The sequence below is a fragment of the Balaenoptera physalus genome, assembly GCF_965194825.1.
Source record: "Balaenoptera physalus genome assembly, chromosome: 4".
NCBI lineage: Eukaryota > Metazoa > Chordata > Mammalia > Artiodactyla > Balaenopteridae > Balaenoptera > Balaenoptera physalus.
In genome coordinates this window covers 81,018,709-81,044,238 of record NC_138891.1, presented here as the reverse complement: position 1 = coordinate 81,044,238, position 25,530 = coordinate 81,018,709, and the positions used below count along the sequence as shown (strand labels likewise).

General features: G+C 44.6%; 1 protein-coding gene across 7 annotated transcripts in view; it reads right to left on the bottom strand.

Annotated features, from left to right (window-relative positions):
- B4GALT4 (beta-1,4-galactosyltransferase 4) overlaps nt 1-24,900 on the bottom strand; it is a 146,334-nt gene extending 121,434 nt beyond the window's left edge. For 5 of the 7 annotated variants that reach the window (XR_014263010.1, XR_014263011.1, XR_014263012.1 and 2 more), the window contains exons 1-5: nt 24,790-24,900; nt 13,388-13,785; nt 10,020-10,252; nt 7,404-7,591; nt 1,553-1,675 (exon numbers count right to left, since the gene is read on the bottom strand). Coding sequence is in view for 3 of the 7 variants with exons in the window: in XM_082460094.1 (XP_082316220.1) it covers nt 1,553-1,675; nt 7,404-7,591; nt 10,020-10,252; nt 13,388-13,640 (797 nt within the window). In the remaining 4 variants the exon portion in view is untranslated. Of the gene's footprint in view, nt 1-1,552; nt 1,676-7,403; nt 7,592-10,019; nt 10,278-11,575; nt 12,306-13,387; nt 13,786-24,525; nt 24,767-24,789 lie in introns of those variants that run through there. The other 2 variants (XM_082460095.1, XM_082460096.1) reach the window with 2 other exon arrangements.
- Nucleotides 24,901-25,530: the final 630 nt, after the last annotated feature.

Below are 25,530 nucleotides of genomic sequence, written 5' to 3'. Positions count from 1 at the left end.
TCTAGACTCTGTTATTTACAACCTTGGTAAGTCAATTCATTATTCCAGGCCTGGGTTTCCTGAACCGTAAAATGGCAATGGTGTTAGAGTTGATCTGACAGGCTCAAATGAGACTGCCCACGTGGAACATTCTTTGCAAACTGTAATGTACTATATAAGCAGAAAGAGGGTGGTGCCTGTTGCACAGGTGAGTAAATAAGTATTTAGTAAAGAAACTTCAGCAAATGTTTATGCTCAAATCAGTTGGTTTATCCATAGCGTTAGTCAAGAACCACTCTGGAGGCCATGATGTTCTTATCAAATGAAAGCAAAACTTGGGGCTCCCCTTTACCTTGAAACCGAGGAGCAACAGGAAAAAAGAGAGTGAAGATACATCATCAGTGTAAAATTCTACTAACCGTCCCATCTGGGCAGTGAAATGGATTTGGGGAACATGATGGATACGGTTGACTCCGAGCCCTTGCTATTCCTGCCCTGAAATCTAGCAGGTACCCTCTGTCCACTTCATAAGACACGGCCACACAGGCTGCTGATGGGCTGGGCCATGAAGTGCCGCTGCCCATCACTACGGCCATTTCTATGCAGCCTTTGGTCAGGGAGATCTGTTCCCTCCTGCCAGAAACATTCCAGAGACTCTCAGCCTAGACCTGGGAACGAGACCAGCATGGAGCCCGGCTTCTTCATGCTGAAGCAATGGAAAAGCAATGGAAAACATCTGGCAGCCACACATCTATTAATTCAGAACACCAGCTGAGAAATTTTCTTTCTAAGAGGCAACAACAGGAGGAAAGGGGGTCTCCTAATAGAAAGACCCTGTTGTTACAAGTATGAAGATACTGGCCCCAGGCTATTGAATAATTACTTATTTCTGGGAGTTAGGGATACCCATAACTATCTGGCCATGAAACCCAAGTTCAGGGAAGGGGGCTGAGAGGGGAGACCAGGCATATCCCCTTTGAATCCCCCAGAGCAGAAAAGAGCCCAAGAGAATCTGAGGGTCATGCCAGCAGCCCCGAGTCAGGCCAGGGAGTCAGGCCAGCAGCTGCTCCCACGGAGTGCGGGGCTGGCTCGTGTATAAGGAGAGGACATCTTGGCCTGCTTCGGGGCGTGCAACTCCTCACAGGCTGCTGGCACTCCCTGCTCTGCACACTGGGAACTACCAGGGTCGCCTGGGGTCTGAGAGAAAGCAGAGGCTTAGAACAGGCCTCTGGCCACTTTCCTCAGGTGGCAGTTTTGCAGACGCTCTGGTCTGGGACTTGCCATTCACGGGTGAGACTCTATCTCAGTAGGTAATACCTGCTGACAAGTCCACGGAGACCTCCATCAACACTCCCAGACCCCGGACACCCATTAGCCAGGACTAGACCACCCTCCATCATTTCTGAACTGCCAGTGGCAAAGAGCGATTTGGGCCGCCTTGCTCACCCCCAACCCCCTGCCACCCTCCAAGCCCAAGTCGGAGCCTCATGACCTGCTGGCCTGGCATCCACAGGAACCATACACAACCACTGCTAGCAGAGCCCCGTGGAGGGGACCTGTCTCTGTTGTTCACCTGAGTCTGAGGTCATCGTCTTCGCCTCCCCATCCCCAGTAGTTGTTAGAGAATCCATTCACCTTGAAAAACTGCTCTCGGCTTAGGGCAGTAACACCCCCAAAATACCCACTGTAACGTAACCTGGAGCGAAAGAGAGGAGAGAAATGGTAAGAATGTTAGTGCAAAGTCCTTTTGCTCTCCACAGGTGCTTCAGAAGTCTCGGACTGCAGGGCGGGCATTCTAGGAACACTGTGAAGACTGTGAACTTTCACCCATCCACTCCTGCTTGACAGCCAGCTCCCACGTTCTTGGCCTTCCTTGTCTGGCCTTCTGTCCTCTGTCTACACAAGCTCTCACATCTGCTCACTAAGCAAGGTGCCACCCACCTTTTATTGTTGGTGTTTGTGTGCAGAGGTCTACAGAGGTACCTGTAAATGTGCACTATAATATCAGATCTGGATGATAGATTTCATCTCATGTGCCAACCCAATGAATAGTTGTGGCTGCCAAGGGCTCTGGGTTAAGAGCATTCTGAGGCTGCATCCAGGTTCGGCGTGAACGAGTGGCTTTTTACTTTTACTTTTTTTTAGGGAGTGGGGTGGAGAGCAGGAGAGAGCTCCTGTACACACTTTGTATGCAGACCTCCACTTATATGCATACAAATCTCCGTCTCAGAGTCTGTTTCCTGGAGAACCCAACATACCTTAATAACCCTGAGGTTTCCAGCTTGGGCAACTAGGTAGATGACAGTGCCTCTCACAAAAACAGGGTATACAAACTGATAATTAGGTTTTGAGAAGAAGACAAATTATGGTTTGGATAAACTGAATATGATGTACCCTTGGGGCTTTTGCCAGTGGGAAAAAGGATACAAGGTCCAAGTTCAATACAGAGGAGTGGCTACAGCTTTGGAAATAAGCTGTCAAGAGGTGGTACCTGAAGGCACAAGGGTAGGGAAAGCTGCCCGAAGACAATGCAGTACGTGAAAAGAGGAGAGTAAAAAGGGTGGAGCTGTGGGGATACCAACAAGGAAAAGGGGAAAGAAACGCGGTCAAGAGGTCCTGGTCAGAGAGCGCTTCCCACTCATTTAGGACTCATGGATTATTGGTAGACAAATTAACAAATCTGAGAAATAAAGATGTCCCCTTGAATAGAACACTGTAACAATTCAGAAATGCAAATAAAGGCAGCTTAATAACTTGGATGTTATTGAATAAGAGGATGTGAATATATATGGAGGATTTCTAACTTTAATTAATGTCAGTTCAAAGTATCCCAGGACCAATAAAATATGTCTGCTTTTCTAGATAAGAAGAAAAACCAAAAGGAAAGATCAATAATCACGGAGACACTTGCCATCTAATAGGTGGAGTCCCAAAAGTTAATCTGTAGCTCAGCTGCTTGTTTCTATGTTCTGAGTACAGATGGGGAGGACCCTGCTTAACCCACAATGGAAACAGATTTCCTCCTATACCCCCAACCTAAAATTCTGGAAAATAACAACCTAAAACAAACAAAAAGAACAAAGTGCTCAGAAGGCAGCTACTACTGACCAAGACATTGACTGCAGTGACTTGTTGCCATAGTTACTGGACTCTGTTTGGCTGGGAAGGGGTTCCTAAACTACCTGAAAACTAGCAGCTTCATCAGAACACTGGGTGGAACCACTGCCCAGGCGTAACCTGCCACACGCCGAAAAGGGGTCACCAGGAGGGAACCAGCACTGATGACTTGGTAGTGACCTATTAAGTAACGACTATCCACTGTGTGCAAAGCAGCTGGCTAAACGCTAGAATAAGTGGGCCCTGCCCTCACACACAGTTGATAGTCCAACAAGAGAGGTGAACGTTATCAGGGTTCTGAGGAAGGAGATGCCACACGTCAGGGCAGGTGGGCCTGGGAGGATTCAGACAGGTAGAAAACTGGGGGAACTCCTGGTGATCAGAACTCCATGACGGAAGGCAGAGAGAGGGAGAAAAGTGCAGGCTGTGTGAGGAGCACCGAGAGACCAGTTTAGCTGCAGTGGGAGGTGCAGGAGGAGACCAGTTGGAAAGAAAGGTTAAAGAAGTATCAGTTTCTCAGCTGCCTCTTAGGTGCCAAATATCTACATGTTTATTGATCTTTCCTTCTGGTTTTTCTTCTTATCTAGAAAAGCATAAATAGTTGATTGGCCCTGAAATAGTTTTACTTATTTTTAAAGGCCTGTAAGGCCCAAGGGTGGGGAAAATGGAGTCATTAAATAACAGTAAAGTCCTTGTAGAAAGCAGGCAGGTACCAAAGGAATTCTTGGCAATAAAATTTCCCACAGGCCAGTACAGATCTTTATCACTGACCCATAATCACTGGGATAAACAAGATTTATTTCTGTCTTCATCAGAGTCTGAGATAGTTGAGACAAGTTACTTTAACTTCTTCCCTCTGCATGTGTGTAAAGTGAAAACACTTCTTGCGCTTCCCTGCATACTCATGGGGCAGTTGTGACAATGAATAGTGTGCTGATTTAAGCTCTGTGGTGCAGGGACACACAGTTACCAGCAGAGGGCAGACACTTAGCCACCTGCAACTGCACCTGCCAGCAACTAGAGGGATTTTGTCCAAAGGAGGAAGGGCAGTAAGGAGGAGGAAGACAACTCCTACGTTACCTATGCAAACCTCCCCCAAACCACAGAAGATGAGGCAGTTTACATGATACATACAATAAAGTAGAAAAACATAAATGACAAACCAGGACTAGAGGAAAACTTCAATCAGGTAGAAGATTAGAATAGGAAATATACTAGAACTCTGATCTGCAAATAAGATTCTTTTCAGCTTCTAAAAGAAGGTCATGGATTTGACTCTGAGCTTCTTGCATCCAGATCAAAAGAGGAGACACATTCAGTCACCTGGTTTACATTAGGAAAACTGTCAGTTACTCAAGGAAGACAAAGGCTCCCTGAGTTCTAGTTATAAAAGAAACGTCTGGCCAATTACAATAGCAAGTTAAAACAGCAAGATTCGTACAGGGGCTGTTTTCAGAGTGAGTGGCATCTGATAAAACCCACGATCATCACACCAAAGTTTTACTCAAGATCAGTTCCCAGCAGGAATGCCTAAAAACTCATTTTCTTATGGTCCAGCTTAATGCAAAGATAAAATCTAGAATCCCAACAAAAGGCCTGTCCTTGATACAATCCTGTGTATCCATACTCCAAAAACAAACAAATGAGAAAACAATCCTGTGTGATTGTCATTTCTCACCACAGATGTCTAGAAAGACTGGGCAATGGGAAGTTATCACCCATGTCAAGGGTCTGAAGTACAGGTATTCTACGTCGTAGAGAGTGACATCTTAATACCAATGAGTGAGCAGATGGCTAGCATGCTTCTGAAAATACCAAGGTACCCGGTCATGATATGCTGCTTTCTTAAGTGCAGAGGTGGCTCACGGACCAGAAAGCAAAACCTCCAGATAATAATCAAGTTCCCCAAAAGAAAAAGTCCTGGATTCTCTTCCAGACCCTTCTCCTGCCCTCTGGCCCCACTGCCCCTGGAGCATGGAGGCAGGAGTGGGCATCTGCCTCTCATCTTCTCCCCTCCTGCCTTGCTCCATCCCACACACTAAAGGCCAGCTGAACTGACCTTTCTCCTGTCATTCCTGGCTGTAACCATGTGTCAGCAGCACTCTAAATTCCTTCCACAGGAACTCCAAACTCCTTACCAGACTGAACAACGCCTGCCTAATCTGGCCCCTGCCTACCCTCATCTCTAGCGTCTCCTCCCTCCACCGTCTCAGACATTCATTCTCCAGCACTAAGGAACTACCCGCCTTTCCTCAAAACCTGTGCCATGTTCTCTCTTGCTTCCACATGTTGGAACTCTGCGGGGAAGCTCCCACTGATTCCACAAGATGAAGATGCCACATTTCCTGGACAACAGCTTTAAAGCCTTCCCTAGGTGTTTCTTAAAGAGAGTGTGCTCTCACCCATTGTGGCTTATTCTAGGTATTTGTTTATATCCCACGCTTTACACAGGGACTAGGTTTAAAGTCTGTACCTGACGCAAAGATCGCCTGCAGTCAGCGTTACTCTTGGAAATCTCTTAAACAGTCCAAAGTGAGAAACCTACACAATAAGAGCAACATGGAAACCAAGAGCAAGGGAGGCATCAAGAGACTCATGGTTTGCAAAAACTTCTTTAGCACTATTCTGTACCCAGTTTTGTACAGATCACTGGGATCTCCGCTTACGGCAGCACTAACCAACAAAACCTTGTCATCTTCAACTTCTCCCTCTCTCCCAGCTCTCACTTCCTCCCAGCAACCAAGGCCTGCTGAGCCAACCTCCCAAAAGACTCCTAACTGATGTTACAGCTCTCCCCTCCATCCTCACCCTCGCTCTCCAATCCAGGCTCTCTTCCATGGATGGATCCAACCTGGGATCTTTGAAAGCCTTGGTAGTCGAGGTGTAATTCACAGATCAAACCTTGCTGCCAAAATATCACCTGGGAGCTGGTTAGATACACAGAATCTCACAACAGAATCTGCATTTTAACAGAATCCCCAGATGATTCATATGCACATTTGAATTCCAGACTCACTGGCTGAAAATGCAAATCTGATCCTGTCATCCCAGTTGACATGCTATTATAGGGACCAACAAATTATAGCCCGCAGGCCTCATCCGGCTTACCACCTGTTTTTGTATGGTTTGTGAAGTAAGGATGGTTTTTACTTTTCTAAATGACTGAGAAAAAATAAGAATATTTCACACACACACAAAAAGAGATTCAGGGTTTGCATCTCATGCTCACTTCCCAGAGTAGACACTGGTGGAATCTCCCATTTTATTTTATAGTGTTACAGTTCTCTCTCTCCCTCGGCCTCACACCCACCCCGTACTCTCCCTCTCATTAGCACGTGCTCCTAGTTGAATTTGCAGAGGTGAAGTGCAAAGCTGACACAGCCCCACTGCAGCTGCCTGTCTCCCCGGAGCAGTACACACCAGGGAGTGCCGTGAGGAGGGGCACTTGGCCTCATTCAGATTGGTCTCAGGGCCCCTAGTGCAGTAAGCACCCCACGTGTGAGCACACACGAAGGGCAGGGCTTGGTGGAGGCTGACAGGTAAGTGTGCACACATATAAGTGAACATATAGTTTCCCTTGTGGAGAACTTTCTTGGTCACTAATTCCCCTCAGTTGTTCTCAAATAGGAACTGGTACAAAATAAGGTTGAAAAGCAGCTATGCCTCTGTGTGTGTGTGTGTGGTAGAGGGTGGGATGGGGCGGCGGGGGTGGGGGGGGCGGGTGCGGGCTATGAAAGCAGAAATGACGGTGCCTGGCTCTTCCCACAGTGACCTTGAGAGAAAGGAACTTGTCCTGGGTGTCCTGGCTCCTGAGCAGACCACTTGATGGATGTGCCCCTTCCCAGTCTCCCTCCGGACTCGGTCTGGAAAGAGACATCACAGTCTCACAAAGGAGACCTAAAAGCTGACCTGGAGGCACACTCTTGTTGCCTCTTAGAGGCAGAAGGCACGGAGAGATAGATAAGTTACTTGAGTTCTACTCAGCGTGGGAGCCCTTGCAGAAGTTCCACCAGGCGGGCCCTGCAGGCGAGGCTGGCCGCCATTTGCAAAGCCTGGACTATTTTCCCTCCCCTCCTCTCTCCCATTTTATCCTTGTGATCCTCTGCCAAGGCTGTTGGAGGATTTTTTCCTAATAAGAAAAAAAATCGAATTTCTCTAATTCCTGTTTTGAACTTCGAGTGATATATCATGGACCATTTTTCCTATTTCTCATTTTCTGCAGACACCCTGGACACAGTGTCTGCACAGCCTTGATGATAACAGGCCAGGCTTCTGACCTAAGGCAGCTGTGAGCAGAGCCGCCTTACCTGTACCCAGTGCTGTTCCTGCCAACCACCAGATGCCTGGGCTGATCCTCACACTTGTAAAGGTTCAAATCGTTCTCGGGCACCAGGTCCACATCATGGAATATGAAGCAGTCCCAAATTTCATCCTTGAGAGCTTCTAGATAGCCCACATTCAGGAGTTTGGCGCGATTAAACTTTTTACTTCCAGCCTATAGATATGGAAATTAAAACTTGAAAAGCTCCTGAGACAAGATTTCACACTGTTCCCCTGTTCAGTTCACATGCAGAAGCTGGTATTATTCTTGCTAATGCACAAGAGTATACATATGACATGAAAATCTGACACAGTAGATGCAATAACAATAACAGGCCCTTTGTGTTTTTCTTTACGCTTCATACATACTTGTATTCCATAACTAAAAACACCTTGAAATGAAGGGTTGTTGTTTAATAGGTTTGGAGTTTCAGTTTTGCAAGATGAAAGATTAGTTGAGATTATTTGCACAATGTGAACAAACTTAACTCTACTGAACTCTACAATAAAAATGGTTAAAATGGTAAATTTTATGTTATGGGTATTTTACAACAATTTTAAAAAAAAACATAGTTTTAAAATACTAATAAAGATAACTCTAAAAAACTTTTAAACATACCTTTATTTATTCCATGTAAAACCACAAAACCTTTCTTACATACCAGTCATGCCAAGTAGAATCACTGCTTCACTATTCAGCTCTTAGCTAATCCCAATCTTACCCCATGTAACAAATTTACACTAAGCTCCCCCAAAAATATAGCTTGCCAGAAAGGATCAAGAAATCCTGACCTATAAACAGAGAAGGTTACTGCTCATATACCTAAGCTACTTAAAAGTCTTGTGGAATCACTGTAAGAGAACCTGGATTTAAAACTTCATGGCAGACACTAATCCTCATAGTGGCCTTACAGAGGAGATTCCTTACTGGGTAAGGAAAGAACACAAATAAACCAGTAATATAATCAAAGCTATAGTATGGAACAATTTTTTACAGTAGTAATTTTTTCATGGCTATTTGGATCAAATTCCTTAAGAATAAATTCCAGTTCAATAAACAGTTTATCATAACAAAAGTATAGGCAGTTCTCAGAACTCACCACAGTACTTTCCTGAAAAGAATAACATAAAACAGACATATTTTTCTATTCATAAAAATATATGCTGGGGGTTGCTGTCCTGAGTAAGAACTCTGAATGACTAACAATGTTAAAAACAAAAATAATGATAAACCAATATAACAGTTAAACTTTGTTTCAAATCCTCACAAAATGGGGATAGATGTAATATATATATATATACACATTAATTTTTAAGAGCCCCAGTTTATTATAAAGTATACATTGTAGAACAGCATCCTCTGATCTGTCAAAAGTTTTCCTAAAACAAATATTACCAGTTATAACCAATATTAGGCATAAAGTTAATGATTTTCCTTGCATTCGGAGCATTTGTAAGGATTTGAGGGGGAATTATTTGGACGGCCCAGGACAATTTTGAAAAGATAGCCATGTAGAGTTGTTGATGTCTTATTTTTCTTTCAATAAATGTTAATACCAGATAGAGGCACCTTAAATCACCCACTCCACTTAGAGCCAAACTCTTCAAAGCAGGCTACACTAATACTTACCGTGTTCCTACTAAATCATGCTTTTGGAAGCCAAAAAAGTGAATCATAAAAGTGAAAACTAGGGGCTTCCCTGGTGGCACAGTGGTTAAGAATCTGCCTGCCAATGCAGGGGACACGGGTTCGATCCCTGGTCCGGGAAGATCCCACATGCCGCGGAGCAACTAAGCCCATGAGCCACAACTCCTGAGCCTGTGCTCTAGAGCCCGTGAGCCACAACTACTGAGCCCACGTGCTGCAACTACTTAAGCCCGCACGCCTAGAGCCTGTGCTCCGCAATGAGAAGCCACCGCAATGAGAAGCCCGCACACCACAATGAAAGAGTAGCCTGCGCTCACCGCAACTAGAGAAAGCCCACGCGCAGCAAAGAAGACCCGACAGAGCCAAAAATAAATAAATAAATAAAATAAATTTATTTTTTTAAAAAAAGTGAAAACTAAACATAATGTTCTACATAATAGATAGTGGCAAAGTTAAAGGCAGAAAGGTGGAGAGAGTCATAGAATTCCATGGCGATTAACACACAGTAGTCAACTCCTCTGTCTAGATCCCCATTGAATAGCCAGGCTCAATAATAAAGCACAGTTCCAACATCTCACTGTGTAGTGTATAGCAAATGCAGAAGGCAACATAAGGTCAGTCCCAGGGGAATATCTTCGGGCTGTCATTGTCTGACATGGAAGGGCTCACGAAAGAAAACAGGCTTCCTCCAGAGGATCACTTAAGAGCCAGTAAAATTTCCCAGCACTTATCCCATTATTCCACACTCTGGGAAGAGAAGTGCCTTTACTACTTTCAAGGATAAATGAGATAAGAGACCTCACCTTTGATGATAGTATGATGCCCTTTTACCCAAGACAGACGAAGCGCCTCTCACCTTTGATGATAGTTTGATGCCCTTTTACCCAAGACAGACGAAGCGCCTCACAGAGAGGAGGGTGTGGCGGGCAGAGGCCTGGTCTGCCCACACACTCACCTGGTGGATGACATAGATGCCATACTCCAGCTGCTGCCTCTGCAAGAAGGGGTGAAGGTGTTCCAGCAGGTACAGCAGGTGCTTCTCTCTGTGCCGGTGAGGGATGAGGATGGCGACCCGCTGCAAAGCCCTGCATTCCTCAGGGTGATACCGGCCTCTGTGCACCTCGGGGTTTTCTGCCTGTACTTCTTCCAGAGTGAGATCTGGTTTGAAAACGAGCTTGTTCTGGCCTTCTACAATAAAAACAGGACACAGGAACTAACAGGAGCAAAGCTCATCAAAGGCTGATGGGCCTACAGGAGCTAGTACACGTCACACACTCCGTGCTAGTTGCCTGGCACACAGTGAGCACTATCGTAAAGCCTCATTTGGTCACGAACTATAACCACAGAATCTATGACTCAGGTTACTGGCTGCAAAAACAAGCAAATGACATACAAGAGCATTCTCTTGTGCTGGGTAACCAGTCCTGGCTCTATGATTCACCCGTAAGTAGAAAATACACTCTGTTCTGAGGACCCTGGTGAAGAGCAAAGGTCAGGGGTAGACTGAACGACTTCAGATTTGCTCTAACCTCTTTTCCTTCTCAAAATTCCAAAGGGGGGGGCGGAAAAAAACCGGAAGCCTCACCCACGGAATGAATGAATCAATCGATCCAACTTTATTTGTTGTCATTAAAAAAAAAAAAATTCCAAAGGAGGGTGAAGTCTCTTAAAGATCAAGAGCATTCCATGGAATCAAGCTCACGGACAAGGCGCTTTTCCCTAAGGTCCTTCCCTAAGCTCTTGAGAGCTATTCTAACTCCCTGAAGGTAAAGCAGCGAAAGGAAATAGAAACTAGCCTCCCTCCCTAACTCAGCAGCAACAGGTATGGGCAACACCGCAAGAATCCTCCCGTTGTTCCACGAGGCAAAATCCCCAATGGGGCATTTGCTCAGTGAGTCTGGACACAGCCTGACTGGATGAAACGCAAGACCATCCATGGTAACCAATCTCATGCAAGGCTTTAAAGATAAGGCTGAAGCCACTGACCCTCCCCTCAGACCCGAATGAACAGGGAATACTGACTGGTAGGAGAGGAGGCAGAGCTCTGGTTAGGGAACACGCTTTTTACAACTCGGGACCTCCCTGGCATCCAGTGGTTAGGACTCCGCGCTTCCACTGCAGCGGGCACGGGTTCCATCCCTGGTCGGGGAACGAAGACCCCACATGCCACGCAGCGTGGCCAACAAAAAACAAAAACAAGAAAAACTCCACATATACTGTCCAAGATACTTGCAAACTGAGCTATCTTCTTCTGAGTAAAGCAGTCACCCACCTTTCCCATGTATGTCACTGTGCCTTGCTCCATGTGACCACCTCCTACCCTGGCCATGGCTGTTTAGACCAGGCTCTACTGTCCACAACATGGCTGAAAGACTCTGCCCAACAGCACCAAGAGCAAAGAACTGACCTACAAGTGCCTTTCCACAAGGGTCTACACACAAGACATAGAGTCAGCAGGCAGTAATCCCTAAAAACAAACAAGAAAAGGAGTTACAAGGAAAGGCAAGCTACCAGAGCTGCTGGGAAACGATGGGATGGCTGTTGAGATGTCTTCCTGTGTAGCCTGTTCATAAGCCCCATCATCTGAATTAACCTGACCGTGTCTCTGCTCCTGGCCCCGGAAAGAGCCCCATGCGACAGGTCTGACGTAAACCAGTCCCCTTGCTCACTCCCTCATTGTAGTAGCTTATTATGTGCCTAATCTTCGGGTGCCTGCTTCCACTCACTCTAGCAGTCTCCCTTACTGCCCCTGTGATTATTTTCTCAAGTTTTATTCCTTCTTGGGTCACTAATGGCCCATCTTAATTTGTCGCTACTTATGTCGCCCTCTGGATCCATACTCAGTACTGTGTCACTGCCCATCTGTTTTCATGAATGCATTTGTTGCTTAAGTATGTTGAGAGAATTCTGAACAAGGGGGATGATACAGTCAGATCTGCATTTCAATAACTCATTTTGCTATCTCAACTTGTGTAATCTGTGAGCAGAACAATCTCCCTTGAACAATCCGGAATAATGTTTTGGCTCTTCCATGACTGAGTAAAGAGAAGCAGCATGCCAGTATGAGCACAGTACAAGTCTGTGATGCAATCAGGAAAAAGGACCTGCAGGTTTTGTGCCTCTAAGAGCAAGAAGCCTCTGAAGAGCCCTAGACTGCCCCACAGATAGCCAATTAAGTGTACGCAGAGAGCCACCTCTGCAGGACCAGGGAGGAGCTCTGGACTTCATAGAGCTGGAAAGGATCACCGTGCCTTCATCCTGCCTGCACACTGTCTCCTGGGGAAGAAGGGCAAACATGTAAATAATACACTGACCAGTACAACAACAGAAACAAAGGTGGGCACCCAGTGAGCCTAAGATTCACTCTGGGGCAGTCCCAGAAACCTTTCTGGGAGAGAAGTGATCTAAACTAGATTTCTGATGACTAGACAGGAATCCGCCAGACACACATGGGCTGAGGAAAGGCATTCTGGAAAAACACTCCAAGGATTATCTGGAGAACTATAAGCACTTCGATGTTGTGGAGAATTAGAGGTCTGGTAGAACCTTTGTGGGTTACATAGAATATCACTGTGGAGTCCTTCCTAATTAATGTGCTCCCTAAGACCAACTTCTTAGTCATTTAAATTGAAAGGCCAGATGTCAAAGGAGAATCAAAACATACAACATATTTAAGAAATAAACACAGAAATAAACCAAGACAACATTGAAAACATACTATCTTGTCCCTCGGCTCCATACGGTGGGCCAAGGGGACGTTAACAGATAGGACATGAGTGGAAGCTTGGATGTGCTGTCATTTCCCTGCAGATGCCAGGAGAACATGCCCAGGTTAGCCTGCTGGTCCCAGGAGGATGAGAAACACGTGGAGCAGAGCCACCGGCCTGGGTCAACCGACCCCCAGCCCATCACACATGCCTATTGACATGCCTGCTGAGACTTCTGCAGCTGCAGGGTCAAATGGGGTATGTTCACATAATAAATACTATCTGTCAGCAATACAAACACAGCTCACAAACATAATGCTGAGCAACAGAAGCCAGACACAATAGAGTACATAGTGTATGTTTCCAATTAGGTACAGTTCAAAAAAATCTAATGGATGGAATATAAGCTTGGAGTAAGAGTCGTGACTGAAAGAAGCATCTCTGGGGTTCTGGGAAGATTCCATTTCTTAATTTACATACTGGTTCCACTGGTGTGTTCATTTTGTGAAACTTAAGTGAGCTGCACACTTCTGATTTTTGTACTTTTCTGTACATTTGTTATATTCAAATAAAAAGTGTATGTACTACTTGTTAAAAAGAAAAAATAAATACTTACTGAGGTGTGGAGACACAGAAGAGCAGTTGTTCAGGTTTGCTTTTTTCACAGAGGCTTCCTCTGTCACAGTTCCTTTCTCTCCCAAAACTAAACCCTTGTTCAAACTAGCCATGAGATCCTTTGCTTTAGGAATCTCTTGAATAGCACCCACAAAGTAGTTACTGGTGGCCCACCCAACCACTGTCAGGCATAAAGTAAAAAGCAACAATAATCGGAATTTGTAGGAAAGGTGGAAAGTCACGTTGAAGCTCATGTCTTTTATTATGAGCAACAGGTTATCTCTCGGCCTCACTGCAGGCAGGAAGCTTCAAGTTCAGCTTTTCCAATCTGATTGCAAACCTGATGACAACTGACAGTGCAATGCCTGCTTCTGCTTGGTAGTTTCGCTCCAGCAATCCCTAAAATGCAATCACAAAGACATGCTGTTTCAGATGGAAATCCTATCCTGAAATTATTCACATTAGCACAAACTGAAAACCTATCCCCAACCGATCTTGATTAACAGTAGTGGGAGTTCTCCAATGAGAGTTTAGAGACCAGAAAACCAGAGATTTTGGAGGTAGAAGGGTCCAACCATCTATACACCACAGGAGTTCTCTCTGGGTTATCACCCTAGCTGTCATTCACCCCAGAAGAAAAGCCATTTCCAGATGCTGCACCGGTGGAGACAGCAAAGAAGAGAAGGTCAATGCCTCCTCAGTTCTGAGCTGGCACAGCCCAAAATTCAGTCCTAATGGTTCTCTTTCTTAGTTGCCCCTTCCTGGCACAGCTTTAAGGGAAGGTGAACTCTTGTTCTAGGGCATATTTTGACCCAAAGAGAAAATAAGGGAAAAGACAAAAGCTCTTCTCCCTCTGTGAGAGCTGGAAAAACATGTTCCTTGAAACAGAGGATGAAAAATCAAGGATTTTTCAGTTATCAGTGTTATCGTCACAATGAGACATTGGCACAGGGCACATCCCAAGAGGTTGGGGAGACAGCAAGGAACATAAAAGGATGTCAACACAGGAGGCCAAATATCTGTAAGAATAAGAGAACTACAGCACAGTGTTTAAGATCTGGGGTTTGGGTTTAGACAGAAACTATGAAACCTCGAGCCCATCACTTCACTGAGCCTTGGTCTCCTTACCTGTAAAATGGGGATAAAAATTGTACCTTCCTAGAGAAGTTATTGAGGGACTGGATGATCTAATATATTAATACATAAAGTGTTAGCCCACCTCCTGATACACAGTAAGCACCCACTAAGTGGTGACCATCACTGTTGTGATTGTTACATTATTTTACTTTACATTAAATGACTCTACACTAGGGATGACCTACAGGCAGACACACTGGTGGCTGCCAGAATCACCACTCTACTGTATTGTATTTCTGTCAGTTGATGGGTTGTTATTTTGATTTCATACTTCAATTGCATGTAGTGGGATAGTATGGATTCACCTGTGAGAGGTGGCTATGCTCTTAGTTACTGAAAAAATCCAGTTTCTGAGGCCACATAGCTGAGGGCCCTCCCTGGACCATGGTAAATGCACTAAGATGACGAAGGCTACTTGGCAAGGCCCCACATCCTCTCTGCATTACCAAAACCACGTCTCTCCTCAAATTCTAAACGTGTTATCAGAAGAGCGTGGGAGATGCTAAAGCCAGGACACAGAATCTCCACAGCAAACACATCCTCAATTAAATGGACAGAATGGAGACCAAAATATATTCTGTGCCAAAATAACACAAAAACATGTATGATTAAATCTTAAGTAACAAAAAGAAAAACAGAGAATAAACTCTTGCATATGATTACCACTAAAATTATAGAGTTAAGAAAACTCTAGAAAGAAATATGACCAAAAGCTAGCAATAATTCTGTTAGGAGTATGGGATTAGCCAGGGGTACTTTTTACCCTTTTCTTTCATTTTTGTAAAAGTATGACACACTTTTGTCCTTTTGTAATGAAAACAAAGTTGATTTTTTACATGAGATGTGAGGGACTTCCCTGGTGGTCCAGTGGATAAGGCTCCGTGCTCCCAATGCAGGGGGCCCGGGTTCCATCCCTGGTCAGGGAACTAGATCCTGTATGCTGCAACTAAGGATCCCACAGGCCGCAACGAAGATTCCGCGTGCCGCAACAAAGAGCCCACACTGCATGCCACAACTAAGACCTGGCACAGCCAAATAAATAAATAAATATTTTATAAATAAATAAATAAATGAGATGTGGGGATGTGGTAATTTACTGTGAAAAACAAAAACAAAACCAAAACACCCGGACTTCCCTGGTGGCGCAGTGGTTAAGAATCCGCCTGCCAATGCAGGGGACACAGGTTCGAGCCCTGGTCCGGGAAGATCCCACATGCCGCGGAGCAACTACGCCCGTGAGCCACAACTACTGAGCCCGTGCACCTAGAGCCCGTGCTCTGCATCAAGAGAAGCCACCGCAATGAGAAGCCCGTGCACCGCAACAAAGAGCAGCCCCCCGCTCGCTGCAACTAGAGAAAGCCCGCGTGCGGCAACGAAGACCCAACACAGCCAAAAATTAATTAATCAATTAATTAATTAATTTTTAAAAAACACCCTTAGCAACTCTCAAGATAGCCTCTCACTTACTAAAGGGTAGTATTCCAAAATTTTAGCTCTACATGAGTTTGAGGGAAACCTAGAACACATTTCTCTCTAGACACCATGTTATAAACGTAGGTTAGGTTCCTGGATCAAACCACAGGAGAGAAGATTTGGCCCAGGAAGCAATTAAACACTATGGCCTGTGTTTAGGGTCTTGTTTAGGGTCTTTAGGCCTTGTTTAGGGTCTTGCTGAAGGCAGTAATACTAATTAGAAGATTAATCATTAATAAGAAGAGTGATTCATTTGTGCCTTTACTCTGTGCCATGCACTGGGGCTAAACCACCTGTATTAACTTACTTCTCATCTCAACTTTGTGAGGTAAGAATTATTAGTCTCCTCATCTTATAGAGGAGAAAATGAAGGTTGAGAGATTACGGAACTTGCCTGAGTTCACACAACTACTAAGTGGTAGAGCTGGGGTCTGAGCCCACGTGCTCAGCTCCAAAGCCTGGGCTTCTGCCACATCCTTCACATGGACGTTTCAGTCTCTTTCCTCCCCTTGGTACCTGGGTGTGCCCGGCACAAACCCTTGAAACATGCAGCCTTCTACCTGTCTCTTCCTGTCCCTTTCCTTGGAACTGTCTCTGAAATAGTTTCCTGGAGGTCTGTTCTCTTCCCTCCAGGTAACAGTAAGTCTGCAGTTTTTTGGAGCCAGACTACCTCTTGCAGACTTTTTTTTTTTTTAATTTTTATTTATTATTTATTTATTATGTTTTTATTTTTGGCTGTGTTGGGTCTTCGTTTCTGTGTGAGGGCTTTCTCCAGTTGCGGCGAGTGGGGGCCACTCTTCATTGCGGTGCGCGGGCCTCTCACTATCGCGGCCTCTCTTGTTGCGGAGCAGAGGCTCCAGACGCTCAGGCTCAGTAGTTGTGGCTCACGGGCCCAGTTGCTCCGCGGCATGTGGGATCCTCCCAGACCAGGGCTCGAACCCGTGTCCCCTGCATTGGCAGGCAGATTCTCAACCACTGCGCCACCAGGGAAGCCCCCCTCTTGCAGACTTAATTGCAGGAGGCTTAAATGCTAGGACTGGCAATAGTTTTTGATAAAATCTCAGTCTTGGAAAAGTTAGACAGGGAACATTGTTTTTCTAAGAGCTGCTTATAGAGGGATAATGTTTCAAGAGAGATCTGCCTGGCCTGCTTATCAGCTAAGTGATCGAAGGCAAACACTCTCCCCACCTTTCCATTTCCCCAGCTATAAAACGATTTTTAAAAATTAACTTAATTTACAACATGGCTACAAGAATTTAATGAGATGACACAGCAAACACACCTAGTACATTCCCAAGGACACAATAAATATCTGTTGACTCTGATTACCAATATGATTCATGCTCACATTTTACCAGAATGCTAACCAAGATGTTACCTCTGGAATTACATATTGAAATACATATTGAATAATTTTATTTTCTATTTCTCTGTAATTTCCTGTTTTTCTTTCAATGAGTATATACCACTCTTATAATTAAAAAATAATAATAATGATTTTTTAAAGAGGGCTCTTTTTAGGGCAGGTCACTCCTGGTTGGTGTTTGGGAAAACATCATCAGATTGGACTTCTTCGTAAAAACATTTAAATAAATGAGAGACCCTGAACTCTCCCTAAAAAGAATTTTCTCTTTCAGTCAAGGCTGTCTTAAGGTGACAGGGGAATCACGGTTATAGAGAACAAATTCAGGTAACATGAAAGAAGTTATCTTAGGGCAAGACTCACCACCCTTTTCCTTTCTAGGTCTGCCCTAGGGTTAGTTCAAAATGACGATGTTCTCATCATTTTGTTTTTCCTCCTCTCAATTCAACCAGTCTTTTCTGAGCACCTGCTATTTTCAGGCATAGTGCTAGGCACCAAGGGAATTAAGGTATAGTCCTTGCACTCAGAGTTTATTTCAGTCCTTCCTTAGATTTTAAGGTCTGCAATTTGTTTTCAAATACGCCAGCTCCAACCCTGAAAATGGGGGAACTAGTTGAAATAAAATTGGCAAAATATTGAAAAGTACTGAGCAAGGTGATAGGTATCTGAGAGTTCATTTTCTTTTTCACTCTACTTTTTTGTATGCTTGAAATTTTCCATAAACAAAAATCTAGCATGGAAGACAAGTTATAACAAAGGGTATATCAGCATGAATGCCAAGTATCATTCTCATTCTCAGAGAATCTCTATATGCACACATTTTTACACCACCATGGGAGGTCAGGGGAGGACACCAGGTGTCACTCCATAAATATTCACTAAGCACCTAGTACCAGGGAGAAAGGATGTGGTCTTCATTCAGCAGCCGAGAGCACTAAAATCAGCATTTCAATGTCTCTAAATCCATCTGGTAATCCTGCAGACACTGGATGTCTCATAGTGGGCAAGATGTGGCCCCGGCACATGGTCCTATTCCCTTGGGCCTCTCTGGGGTAGCACCAATAAAAAGGCTGATATTTTGCTACTCCTTTTACTCCTGCAGAGCTCCTGAGAGCTGACTATTTGCAAACACGTTGTCCTACCTTCCGTGGACCTCTGGTATTCATTCTCCCAATTATGGTTCCTTTACCTGGCTTCTGAGTGATCACTGCCCAGACCCTAAAGAAGCAATGGTTCTGTGAAAATTAATAAAGGGAAACCTCACTGAAGTGGAACTGGGAGGCCAGAAGGGGAGATACAGATCACATCAACACAGACCCCAATAGGAAGAGACCTACCTTGCATCTTTGGCAGGAAGTGACCCCACTTTACTACCACCAGCAGGAGGAAGAAGCTCTTCTCTTTGCCTGGCAACACCTCAGCCAATGACAGACTGTCACAACTCAGTCAATGAAAAGCCACTGTATTTCGATCTCCTAGTTTCCTCCAATGGACTTTTTGTTTATAACAGAGCCTCCCAATTTCCCCTTCTCCTCTATAAAAAAGTTTCTTTTCCTTTGCTTTACTGGACTTGCATGTGGTTTGCCATAGTTGCATGCCCCAAATTGCAATTCTTTGCTGCTCCAGAATAAACCCATTTTGCTTGTAAAATAACTGGCTGTTTTATTGTTTTAGGTTAACAGTTCCCTGGGCAGGGGGCAAGGGTGGGATAGAAATGGTGACAGCCATTTACGTGTACAGGTCATTTAAACTCAGACTGAGTTCCTAATGACCAAAACTGGAAGCATTTGAGCAAGAAAATAATGAAGGCATTGTATTTTAACGCACAGAATAAAATGAATAGCCATGAGTCCATACTGATATAAATGATCAAATAAATAAATGGGAAAGGGCAGCTCTTTCTTACAATAAACTTCCAATCAATAAGGAGGCAGGAAATGGGGGGAAAAAATCACCATTAGGCAAACACCACTGTAAATAATTGTTGCAGACAAGATCCACCAATGGGTGCTAAAATTAGTAGGTAAAAATTTGAGTTTAAACAGTTTGCATAGTCTCAAAGTATCTCCCCTCAAATAATTATTAGCTACAAATGGAAACTTTGTAACTTTATAGTGAAGAAACCTAGCAGATATCACCTTAACCAAGTGATGAAGGTTAATATCACCAGTGATGAGACCTATCAACCTCATGAATCAGTGATGTATTGCACTCTACAAAATAACTAATCAGTACTTTTCTACAGAATAACTTCATTCTACAAAATAACTAACTGGGACTCTTCAAAAGGGTCAAAATAATGAAAAACAAGGCAAAACTGAGGAACTATCTCAGATTGGAGGAGACTAAGGAGAAATAACTAAATGCAAGATAAGATCCTTGCTAGCCAGTGGAAACAGAAAAAAATTCATTAGCAGGAAAGCTGATGAAATTCAAATAAAGTCTATAGTTTAGTTAATAGTATTGATAACTGAACAATGGTTCTGTAAGGGGCTAATATTAGGGGAAGTTGAGTGAATTCTCTGTATAATATTTGCAACTTTTCTCTAAGTCTAAAATTAATTAAAATTAAAAGTTAAAAAAAAAAGTCGAAGACTGTGTATAATCCAAGTCAACATACAGCAGTAAAATTAACTTAATTCTCAAAGAGAATCACTGTTTTTTGTATTCCTAGTGCCTCAAACTGACCTGACACATAGTAGGTGCTAAATTTGGTAAATAATGAATGACTTTCTAGGATATACTAGTTGAAACACACAAGGACACACAATAATCCCAGGTTACTAAAATAAATGTGACATGGTATAAAAGAAGAAAAAATAAAGACTAATAAAGAAGGGGAAAAATTAACTGGTATAAAACTCCATTTGGGGAAGATTTTTAAAATTGAAAAAGGCTCATATACACTACCAAATGTAAAATAGATAGCTAGTGGGAAGCAGCCGCATAGCACACGGAGATCAGCTTGGTGCTCTGCGACCACCTAGAGGGGTGGGATAGGGAGGGTAGGAGGGAGACGCAAGAGGGAGGGGATATGGGGATATATGTATATGTATAGCTGATTCACTTTGTTATACAGCAGAAACTAACACACCATTGTAAAGCAATTATACTCCAATAAAGATGTTAAAAAAGAAAAAGCCTCACCCCCATGCTAGCTCCCTTCGGTCTACTAATACCAACGCTCTCCTAAGGACAGAGGGCCCCATCTCTAATAAATGGCCCTTTCTCTTAGTCATGCCCACCACCTTTTGCTTCTCCGTCATTGAGTTTCCAAAAGCAGTACTCCTCTCTTCTGACTCTGGGAGGAGTTGCTGTCTAGCCTGCCACTTCCTCCCTGAACCCACAGAGCATACCAGAGCAGTGTCCCTGCCTCTGGGCAAGAGCTGCCTGCTGGTCCTGCATCACCTGTTTTACAACAAGGGCTGGCATGAAACAGTCAGGAAACATGAAATCAATTTAACAAGCAAGGGACTGAAATTATTTTATTTAGTCTTTGTTATGTAGCATGAAAGAATTCCTAAGAATTTCCAATGGGGGATTTTAATGGAGGCTCATTGTTTACTTATGTGCTATTCTCAGCTATCCCAGAGAATCCTGTAGTGGGGTCACTTGAAGTTCCCTTTCTGCAGTTATTGGAGGCACATCAATGAGAAGGCTTGAGAAGGTCTGAAGGTCTGAGGTAATGGAGAAAACAAGGGCTTTGAAGTCACAAAGAGCTGAGTACAAATCTGGTTACCAGATGCATGAATGGCTTTGGGCAAGTGACCTAAATTTGATTCCGTTTTGCCATTTATTTTAAAAACATTTTTCAAAGTGTGGTTCCAAGAGTGCCTATATCAAAGACAGAGGGAAATTTGTTAAAATTGTAGATTCCTGAGCCCTACTCCAGTGCTAATGCGTCAGAACAGCTGGGCCTGGGACTCAGGAAAATGAATTTTTAACAAGCTCCCCAGTTGAGTCTTATACGCATTAAAGTTTGAGAACCACTGAAATAAGAGATCGGACCTGTAATGCAACAGATCCCTCAGAAACGTTCATTTTCCTTTGGGTGAGGAAAAGCAGTAAGAAGATACGTGAAAAGGAGATTTTTAAAATGCATTTGAATAGCTTTCAACTCCATCATTTAGAAACTTAGTCTAAGAAATAATCAGAGAGGTAGACCACGATATTCGAACCAACATTACTAAAATAACCAAAAATTCAAAAGAATCAGTATGTTAACAATAGGGAGCTGATTTAATTAATTACAATACCTACATAAAATGGAACACATGCTTTCCTTAAAATGGTGCTTAAACAACTACATGGGAAAGTACTCATGATAGCTAAGTGAAAAAAAAAAAAAAAAAAAAAAAACCAGAATATAAAAATGTGCACTGGGGCTTCCCTGGTGGCGCAGTGGTTGAGAATCTGCCTGCCAATGCAGGGGACACGGGTTCGTGCCCTGGTCTGGGAAGATCCCACATACCGCGGAGCAGCTGAGCCCGTGAGCCACAATTACTGAGCCTGCGCGTCTGGAGCCTGTGCTCCGCAACAAGAGAGGCCGCGATAGTGAGAGGCCCGCGCACCGCGATGAAGAGTGGCCCCCACTTGCCACAACTAGAGAAAGCCCTCGCACAGAAACGAAGACCCAACACAGACATAAAAAAAATTAATTAATTAATTTTAAAAAAATGTGCATGGAATACAATACAAATTATGCTCTGTATGTGTGGTGTGCATGCATTTTATATATAAAATTCCAGAAAGAATCACTGGTAGTTGTCTCTTAATTATAGATTAGAGAAATTTTATTTCTTCTCAATCTTCTATTTTTTCTAAAATAGGGTTTTTTTATGATCAGAAACAATGTTGTTTTTTCTGATAAAATGACTATAGTTTTCCTTTAAAGTGTATTAAAATTTAGAGACGACACAATAGACAGGGATTATAATTTACCTAAGTTTAGTAGCAATTCATTCACATAACCTTTAAGGAAATCTGTTCTAAATAGGTCTCAACAAGCCCAAATCTTAAAGAAATACCTCATAGGCTGTCAGTAATTTTCCATGCCAGAGAATTCTGGTTTCTGTTTGCGATTCCTATTCCTAGGCTCCACCCTGAGAGATTTTTATTTCCAAGGCCTGACGTGAGGCCAGGTAATCAATATTTTCAACAGGAACCTAGGTACGTTTGAGAAACCATTGTTCATTGGTGGCTTTTAAAAAAGAGAAGAACACCACCACTGACTTGCTTTGAATGTTTCCACTTTGAATTAAAGATCTTCAAAGAAATGGTTAGTTCTCAAGTCTTGCATGCATCTCTGGAAAAAACACACATTATTATTAGCTCATTTTAAAGTAGATACTAAATACTTATCCTATCAAGTGGCCCATAAAATATACTAAGAGAGTTAGTTTTATTGCCCCCTCCAAGACTGTGTAGTCAAACAGTTCAGTACTTCTCTTTAACAGACATTTTTAATCAGATTAAAATTGCACACTGAAGGGAAGCAAAATATGCCACACCAAAATATGCCACTTTGGCATACTGATTACTTTGAATTAAAGTTACTTAAGAAACAGCCAGTGCAAGGACACTTTCACCCTCTTTTCTCCCCTTGAAAGCAGGAAATAAATCTCCCATGTGAAAGGTACCTTTTCTATACGAGGAGGGAACCAGGATCAGGCATCCTTATTATCCGAGATAAAAATTCAAGGTGGAGGGACTTCCCTGGTGGCGCAGTGATTAAGAATCCGCCTGCCAAGGCAGGGACATGGGTTGGATCCCTGGTCCGGGAAGATCCCACATGCCGTGGAGCAACTAAGCCCGTGCACCACAACTACTGAGCCCGTGTGCCACAACTACTGAAGCCCACATGCTTAGAGCCGGTGCTCCGCAACAAGAGAAGCCATCGCAATGAGAAGCCCTGAGAAGCCCACGCACCGCAACAAAGAGTAGCCTCCGCGGGCCACAACTAGAGAAAGCCTGCGTGCAGCAACGAAGACCCAACGCGGCCAAGATATAAATTAAAAAAAAAAGAATTCAAGGTGGAAAGCACTGTATCAACTAGAGAAAGCGCGCGCACAACAAGCAAGTTGTCTTGCCAATTCTTCACATATGTATTGTTTCTTTGTGTAAAAGATATAAAAGCTGCCTACTTTGGTTACTTCCTTGAGCCTCATATTTTTATGGGATCCCAGTGGTACGAAATTTAATGTTTCTCTCCTGTTACTGTTTTATGTCAATTCAATTTAATTATTAGACCAGCCAAAGAACCTAGAAGGGGCGAGAAGAAACATTTTTCTCCCCTACAACACAAACAGGCACATGAAAATTTTGCAATTTCATGGAGTTTAAAGGCCAACCCTGCTCTAGAAGATAAAATTCCAAAAAGATAAACTATGGTCCTATTAAGCATTATCTCCTCCCCCAGAGACACATTAAAGCACTCTGGCCCACCAGCCCAGCCCAGGTGCCTAGGATAGCCCTGGGCCCCTCTTTTTAAGCCCACTTTCTCAGCCTGGACCCTGAATCTTATTTATCTCTAACCAAGACTCCTTGACTTTCTTGCATCCTCAATGTTATTTTCCTTTCTTAACAGAAATTTAGAAATTAAAAACAAACAAACAAACAAACAACACCCTCAACCCTCAAATTTCTGTCTTCTTCCTGCTCCCTTTCATCAGCAAACGGCTGGAGAGGTCTCCCTGTGCTCCGGCCGCCTCCACGTCCTCGTCCCTCACCCACTCCTGAACACTCTGCAACCCCGGCACACGCCCACCCTGTTGGTAACTGCTCTCCTGAGCCTACCAACCCAAAGGCCTTTTCTCAGTCCCAGTACTCACGGACGTTTCTCTTTTCTTCAAACCTAGAGTTAGCCCTTATCTAATGGAAGACCGACCACCAACAGATATGGATTGACAGGCACTGGATGGACGCAGAGCCAGACTAAGGGCAGGTATCTGAGGTACTTTACAATCCTGTCGACCCTCACCACTCGTCGGCCCCTGAAGGTCCCAGGCTGGGATCAGCAATGGGTTTCCCAGTAGAAACGCTGGGGAAAGAGGGCTCCAAGGAGGAAGGGGCTTCTTCACGCTGATTCTCCCGGCAGGGAGAGAGGTGCTGGTGACGACTCCAGAACCGCGACGCGGGGCCTCGGGGGCCGACCCCTGAATTCCCACCTGGCAGCATCTCTCCTGGGAGCGCCGCGGTGCCGCCCGCACCTGAGCCGGTGCCTCCCGCCGGGCTCGGCCTCCGCAGGCCCCTGCCCGGCCCCGCCGCCTGGGCGGAGGCAGAACGGCCCTCCGAAGGCCCGGCCCGCGCTCGGCTTCGGCGCGGGGGACCGACCCGGCCCGCCGCCCGGGGATGCCCACACGGCGCCCGCCGCCCTCCGCGCGGAACTGCGCTTCCCGGGCGCCGGCGGGGCGGAGGCCCCACTAACTCACCCCTCGCGCGGCCTCGACGAGCACCTCCCGGAGAAAAGGAAGGCGGTGAGAAGCGGCCGCGGGGACCGCCCCCGCCGCCCAGGAGGCGGCTCCGGCGCGCCAGCTCCGCCCCCCGCCCGCCCTGGGAGTCGCTTCGGCCGGGCCCGGGGGCGAGTCTGCGCGGTCCTCCACTAGACCGGCCCGACGGATTCCCCGCTCCCCGCTCCGCCACCGCCCCCCACCCCGGCCACCCTCCCCGGGCGATGGAAGGAGCACCTGGAGGGAAAAGGACAGCTTGTCCTTTGGGTGATCTTAATAAAGCCTTGTGCCAATACTGCGCTAGGGTCTGGGCGCTTCCCAAATTCCATCCTCGTAAATACTCACAGAGCTTTAGGAAGGAGATAGGAACTTTCCCATTTTACGCAGTAGGAAACGGAGGCTTTAGAAGTTAATAAATTTACCTTACATTACCCTGACAGGTTTCAACTTTGTCAGCTGCACAATGTACCAAATTAACTGACTTTCCCATTTCACAGAACTACTGAGAATATTAACTGAACCAGTTGTGAGACATCCAAATTTCTTCAAAGATATTATTACAAAAAGCCAAGCAGAATCATATTTATACTAAAGATTAGAGTGAAAAATCAAAGAGTGGGTTCTGCTTAGGCAGGCAGGATAGAAGACTAGATTCTCCAAGAAACCCTTCCACTCAATGGGGAAGTAAGAGCCTCCAAGAACCACCCCTACCCCAAAAGGAAC